The sequence below is a fragment of the Zingiber officinale genome, chromosome 3A, assembly GCF_018446385.1.
Source record: "Zingiber officinale cultivar Zhangliang chromosome 3A, Zo_v1.1, whole genome shotgun sequence".
NCBI lineage: Eukaryota > Viridiplantae > Streptophyta > Magnoliopsida > Zingiberales > Zingiberaceae > Zingiber > Zingiber officinale.
Genome location: NC_055990.1, coordinates 1,876,022 through 1,883,083, shown reverse-complemented (window position 1 = coordinate 1,883,083; position 7,062 = coordinate 1,876,022). Strand labels below are relative to the sequence as shown.

Below are 7,062 nucleotides of genomic sequence, written 5' to 3'. Positions count from 1 at the left end.
TAACGCTGGTCGGCCCGGAATGATGTTGTAGGTGGATGGAGTGTCCACCACGATGAAATTTGTCGTCCTGGTCCTCTTAAGTGACTCTTCTCTGAGAGATATGCCTAGCCGAGCCTGGTCAATCAACAATACTTCATTGTTGGTGAACCTGTATAAGGGAGTTGTCATGGGTTGTAACTCGCTCCGATCGATTTAGAGTTGATCGAATGACTTGTTGAAGATGATATTCATCAAGCTACCTATATTTACGAAAGTACGGTGAATATTGTAGTTAGCGATTACCTCTTAGATGATCAGGACGTTGTCATGAGGGACCTGATCCACTCCTAAGTCTCGAGGGTCGAAACTGATCTCCGACCCCACTACTGCTGCTCTGCTGCACCCGACGGTGAAGATTTCCAAGCGTTAGACGTGCGACTTCCGGGCTCGATTGGAGTCGCCATTGATTGGGCCCCTTGTGATAATTCCTATGTCACCCCGAGCGACGTTGTGGCTGTTCTTCTCTTTCCAAGCTGAGGTTCATGGCCAGTCCGCTAATGTTCTCCGGCTTTACATTGGATGTCGATGTTCTTCAACTGAGGGCCTTCTCTCTTCTCGTCGCCCTCCTGATCACCTATGATGGTGACTGTCAAGAGAGGGGTATCAGCGGTGAGATCTTGGTGAGGCCGCTCGTTGGGGTTTTGGCTTGAGACTGTAACAGTCTCTAGTGTTGTGCATCGCCACCCGATGAAACGAGTAGAAGAGTGTCATCCATTGTTGTCTTTTGGTGGATCTTCCCCGTTCGGCTTCTACATGCTGGACCTCGTGTGTGCAGGGCTCTTATTGCATTGTTCTCGCTCGAGATCCCTTTGGTAGTGGGTTCGAATGGGTCATTCGACATTCTGATACGGCTACTAGCTCGGGGACCAGTCCTCACCTTCGAGCTGCCTAGACCTCCTCCACATTGATGTACTCGATAGCACATCCAAACAGATGACTGAAGTCCTTAGGGGGCCTTTGGATGAGCGAGCAGAAGAACTTGCCCTCTAACAGCCCTTGTGAGAATGAACTCACAAGGATCTCTGGCGTGGTCGAAGGACTTCCATAGCTACATAGTTAAACCTCATAATGTAGGTCCGCAGTACCTCCTTGGGGCCCCAGTTGATTGTGACAAGATTCACGTTCATCTTTTGATGGCGGCGACTGCTTGCGAAGTACTGTAGGAACGCTACTCGGAAGTCTTTAAAACTACATATAAAGTCGATCGATAGTCGTCTAAACCACCTTTGGCCTGATACAAAGAGCGTAGTGAGAAATACTCGACATTTAACCCCATAAGTATACCGATGGAGCACGGTAGTGTTATCAAATTTGATGAGGTGATCCTCGTGGTCGGTCATCCCTGTGTATTCTCCGATTGTTAGTGGCGCATAATGTCGCAGTAGTCGGTCGTTCAGAATCTCCTGAGAAAATTGCCTGTTTATCTGTTCAAGGGAGTCGCCGAGCTTTGATGCTTTACCCTTGCGCTCGTCCCGAGCGGGCACTTCCTCCGATGAGGATCCCTGAACCCTATCCACTCAGCCTTATTTCTTTAAAAGGGTGCAGAATAACGCCTGATGATAAGGGGTTGGCGCATCCGTTGCATCTCCGAATGTGCCAATCAACTTGTTGTTCGACCAATGAGCAATGACGTTTCCCGCTCAGCCACTATGATCGGCCTATTGGCTTATCGCCGGTGCTACAAGTTCATTCACTTGGTGACTGGCTATTACTTGTTGCTGCTCCAACATCTTAGTCGCCCGTGCTTGTATCAACATGTCCAACTCTTCTTGCGTCAACGTCATGGTGGTGAGTCGTCCAACGCCCTCCATCTTTGTGTTCAGTTTCAGGTAAGTTTCCTACACACGACGCCAATATGATCTTGTCAAAAAATAGCGAAGATGACAAGCTGGAGATGTGGTTGCGCTGTTGACATTGTGAAGACTCCATGTCGCACTGCAACACAAAAATGTCAGTACCGGACCGGGAAGAGGTTTCCGATGTTGGCCCTCCGATGCTCAAGTCAGTATCCGGTGATCTCAGGCAATGAAGAACTGTAGTTACAAGATTTAGAAGATAAAGTTATGCATATTTTTCCCTGTAGCTTGGAACCCCCATTAATAGTGTCAACATGGTACCTGTGCATGCATTTCAAGGCGTAGACACATCTTCCTAGGTGTTCTAAGAAGAGACAGGTCAAAAAGTGTCTCTGACACTATTCTTTAAGCAGCTATGCAATCCTCTAATGTAACAATCTGGAAGCTTATAAAGTTCGATTGCCTGCTAGACATGCCCTGCTATCAACGACACAAACTCCCAAAAGGATATGATAAGATATTTGATGGGGTTATGCGCAACCGATAAGGGGTAGTCAGTTGGGCTGCTTCCGCTCGGCAGTGTCCTCAGGACCTGCCAACTCATCTCTTTCCTTCCTTCATGACTGTCCGTAATTATTCCGCTCTAACCAAACACAAAGTTCGGTCGGTGAGACCAGTTGCTGCTTATTTCTCTTTGTTATCGGAGGATCATTTTACCCGTCTGGAGGAGAACCCGACTTACTTGTCTGCAAAGCTATTACCATCTGCTCGGCCGTAACCGACCCGCTCGGCCATACTAGGTCCACTCAGCCTTGCATGGTTCGCTCGGCCGTAGCTACCCCGCTTAACTTTATCTTCCATGTCAGCCGGTTCTTTCTTACTTTGACCTATCTTTGGTGGGACCTCCCATCATTACTGGATCATGTAGGTTCTGTAATTGTGTGATTTTGAGGTAAAATTCAACAACTCTAAAATTATGTCGAATATTTAGTTATGATTATTTGAGTTAAGATAATATTTGAAGACAGTGCTTATGAATTTTCAAATTTTGATTTTTGGTCTAAAAATTTATTGTTGTGAATTTTGGAAAAATAATTCATTGCTTGTTATATTTGAGAATTATATTTATGTCATTTTATATATTGAATTTAATATATTTATTTAATTGGTAGATTGATTCGTCTTGTTTTAACTCTTCTCGTTTCTATAACATTAACATTTTAACTATGAAATTTATTAAAATAGTTCTTCGTAACAAGATGAGGAATATTTGGTGCAAGTGAAGTTCTAGTGAGACTAGACAAATCTAGTTGGGAACTAAGTTAAATCAAAGGTGAGTTAGCTGGGAGCTAAACACTTAGCATAAGTGAAGTCTTAGTGAGACTAGACAAACCTAGTTGGAAACTAGGTTAAGTTCAAGGTGGATTAGTTGGGAGCTAAACATTGGCCATGAGAGAAGTTATAGTTAGGAACTAGGTAAGGGAAAGTCCAAGTTGGTTAGGGTTGACTGAACACTTAGTAAAGAAGTTCTCACATGCCAAGGTTGACTGTATGTCAGGCAACATGAAGTCCTAACAAGTCATGGAAGGCTTTGGATTGGGTAATCAATTGGTTCAAAGCCAATTGATCATGTGGTCGATTGTGAGCCTTTCTTGTAAAACAAAGGGGTTCTAGACCGATTGGGTAATTGATCAAGAGCATCTCCAATCGATTGGATAATCGATTGAGAGAAGTTTTTCGAGAAACAAAAATGTTCTAGATTAATTGGGTAATCAATCAAGAGCATCACCAATCGATTAGGTAGTCGATTGGGAGAAATCACGAATGAACAATAGCTTCCCAAATCGATTGGGTAATTGATTGGGAAGGAGTTTTTTCGCGAACAGAAACTTTTTAATCGATTAGCTGGTCGATTGAAAGCCTGCAGGGTGATTGGGAAAAGTGAAAAAGAGTTGTTACAAGGTTTGGACGGTTGGATTAATCTGATTTGATGTGGTAATTGATTGGGATTAAGACCAATCGATTGAGAACCTTAAATCAACATGATATAAAGGAATTTCATGAAGAATTGAAACTCTCTCTTCTCTACCAGTTCTTGAGACATTGAGGAAGAAGTACTGTTGTATTTCTAACATATTAAAAGATATTTCCAATCAACAAAATAATAAGTTAAGCAAGATCTTATATATTATAAAGTATTTACTTTCATTTTCGCTTGTATTTTTATTGTATTTTTCATGTTTGAGATTGTACGAGATTTTTCTGTCTTCAAATTGTTTATGAGAATGACTGTGTTCATAATAGAGTTAGTGTGCACCGTGTGAATATTTGAATTAGTCAACTCAATGAGGTAAAGACCAAGTAAATTGGAAGTGTTAGTATTGTTAAACGAAGTTATTCATCCCCTAGCTCTCAAAGTGTTCTAACATCTAACTTTATGTTGAAGTGCGTTTCGGGATTTCTTTTTTATCCGCACTAGCAATCTTCAGGAAATGCATGAGTTAGAACATTTGTTGGCTGATGATTTAATCATCCACGATATTTGGTCGGAACAACGACGTTTTGCAATTGGTTAGAAGTGATTCAAAAGAGAAACTAATAGCAAAGCCAAACGATCTAACTTCTCCTCGCTTATTAGATTCACTGAAAGCTTTGAAAACTAGTACTTTTATTTTATAAAGTTCCTTCAAACAACAAGTCACAATTTTCACAACACTCAACTTTATGAAAACAGAATAAGAAGAATATCAATCAAGAAAAGTGATCGATTCTCGATATAAAGGAATCCCCTTTACAGTCTTTCATCACTTACTTTTTTCCCCACTGTCCACTCGCTTCTGCCTTTTATCAGGATTCTGTGCTCTTTCCGCCGGCAAAATCTAGAATGTGTGCCAAAATCTTCAACGAGTGTATCCCACCACTCGTGATCGGCGATCGAAGGATCTAAAAAGCTTAAAAGCTGACTCTGTTTATCAAGATTGAAGAGCCAAGCTACTGATGATTGGCTCAAGCTTAATTGGCTTGGGAAAGTCCTTGACGTATCATCAAATTATAATTTTTGGTTGAATAAGATCAACTTTGAGTCGAGTTTAATTTGTTGTCAAGATCGAAACTTTCTTCATATATCACTATTTTTGTGCTTTATTTTGAGCAAATCATTCACTCTAGAAAGATTAATTAAAGGTATATCATAATCGAATATCATATAATTGGCGATGTCTCTTCCACTGCCTCCTCCACTGTCGTCCCTTCTCGCTCTTCATGTTCTTCACCTCCTTTGGCGCTGGCCGAGTCCGGCAAGACAAGATGCAGCTTGAGGCGCCCTTCTCCTCGCGACGCGTGCAGGAGTTCTTGAGTGGGAACGGTGACCTTCCTCAGAACGAGCCTCCCGTCCTCCCTGCAAGACTTGAAGTAGATCCACGAGTTGCCGCTCCTCCTCGCCGAGGATATTGGCGGGGGAGGGAACACTCTAGTTCTCGCTCTCGCGGCGGAGCAATTCTTGTACTCGTGTGCAGTAACCTCGGTTTTAGGCTTCTCCCTGGAGTTAAGCCCGCTGCCACTCTCTTCCAGTTCCTTCGTCGTCAGGCGATCGACGTTGTCGGAGCTCTCGGAGCCAAGCCTTTCGGTGCAGAGCTGGAGCTTCTCCTGGAAGTGGAGCTCCCCAAAGATCTCGGTGAAGCCGGCGGCTTCCTCTAGTGGTTTCGTGGGCATGATCTGGTTCCACGGAGACAGGGACTCGATGAGCGTGGGGTTCTTGGGCTTGGGATTCTCAAATAATGCGCCCAAGCCTCCCCATGCAGCCATTGGAGAAGAAGAAGAAGAAGAAGAAAAAAAAGAATTATTGAGGAAAGGTGCTGTGAGGTCTGAAGAGAGCGTGGCGAGTGGAAGCTATAAATAAATGATTCTTCTGCATGGCTAAATAATGGAGCGAGGAGGTAAATGGTGGAATTTTCGGCATTTCGTTTTCATGATGGCGACCAAATAAATGATTCTTCTGCAGTGTTTTTGCACAGATGAGTTTCCATTCGCTACTGTAATTGAGCATAATCCATAGACCATAATTCCTTATACTAGCAGCCGCTCAAGCAGTCCATGGACAGAACAGGGCTACTCCCAACCCCGTCCCAATCTCAGTCTCAATACTGACTTTGACTCTATTTCCATCTCAATCAGACTTGACTCGCTTCAGTACAACCTCTAAGCCTCAGTTTTAAATCTTGACACCATCTACTCGGTTTCAATCATCGATATCCTTAGGTGTTAGTCTCATATCCTAACACCATCTACTTGGTTCATCCTCTAGGTCTCAATCTTAATCCCGACACTATCTACCTGGCTAGACCTCAGTCTCAAATCTCAACACCATCTATTTGGATTGGGCTTAGTCACCGACGTCTTTTAGACCTTAGTCTCAAATCCTGACATCATTTATCAAGCTCGGCCTAAGTCATAGATATCCTCCAGAACTCAGATCTCAGATTTAGACTTTGTCTACCATCAAAATCACTTCACAATAACTCAATTTCTCGTCACTTCATCCTCATATGCAGCCACATCAAACATGGCTTGCTTACAAGTATATGAGGGGCAGTATAACCGAATATCTCAAAGTGCGTGACATTGAGTGAATGGAGAGATTGTTATAAGATTGTTAGAGATGGTCGTCTAGATGTCATCCTTCAACGTGTGACACTTAGTGAATGGAAAGACAATTAATCATCGTCGAATTTGATCTCCTAAGGTTACAAAAAAGGTGGAATCGTCACCTTAGCGGCCTCCTGGGTTCGGCCCCATAGATATCTAGAGTGGGTAAATCACGGTTAAACTGAGCAGGAGGAGTGACTGGGAGTCGAGTGGAATTTAAAGCACAGCAGACCGAGGTTTTACGCTCGTGTGTAACTGGTGACCCTCGATCCATGAACCTCCGTTGTAAGTGTCAGACACCCTTCCAATTAATCCAGCCCGTGGGGGCAATTTGATCTCCTAAGGGCACATACAGATGATAGCTAGGGAATATACAATGTATAAACGAAGATACTCTTTGGACAATTATAAAAACAATGGAAAAAACCACTACAAGAGATCCCGAATTCTAAACTCTGCATAACTCTACCAGATTCTATCCTCATCCTCGCTCTTCTTCTTCCAATTTATTAGGTCTGTCGGGATCTCTCAGCATCAGTCTGTTAAAATGCGTTTTAGGTCTTTTTTTAAAATTTTTTTTATT

The 7,062-nt window shown here is 42.9% G+C and overlaps 1 protein-coding gene across 1 annotated transcript; it reads right to left on the bottom strand.

Moving 5' to 3' along the window:
* Positions 1-5,036: 5,036 nt before the first annotated feature.
* Positions 5,037-5,639, bottom strand: LOC122053452 (protein FANTASTIC FOUR 1-like). The gene has a single exon (XM_042615504.1). It carries the CDS (start codon positions 5,637-5,639, stop codon positions 5,037-5,039), a length of 603 nt encoding a protein of 200 aa, XP_042471438.1.
* Between the last annotated feature and the right edge of the window lie 1,423 nt (positions 5,640-7,062).

Coding starts and splice junctions, on each gene's coding strand:
- LOC122053452 (XM_042615504.1), bottom strand. CDS start 5,639: ATGGCTGCATGGGGAGGCTTGGGCGCATTATTTGAGAATCCCAAGCCC.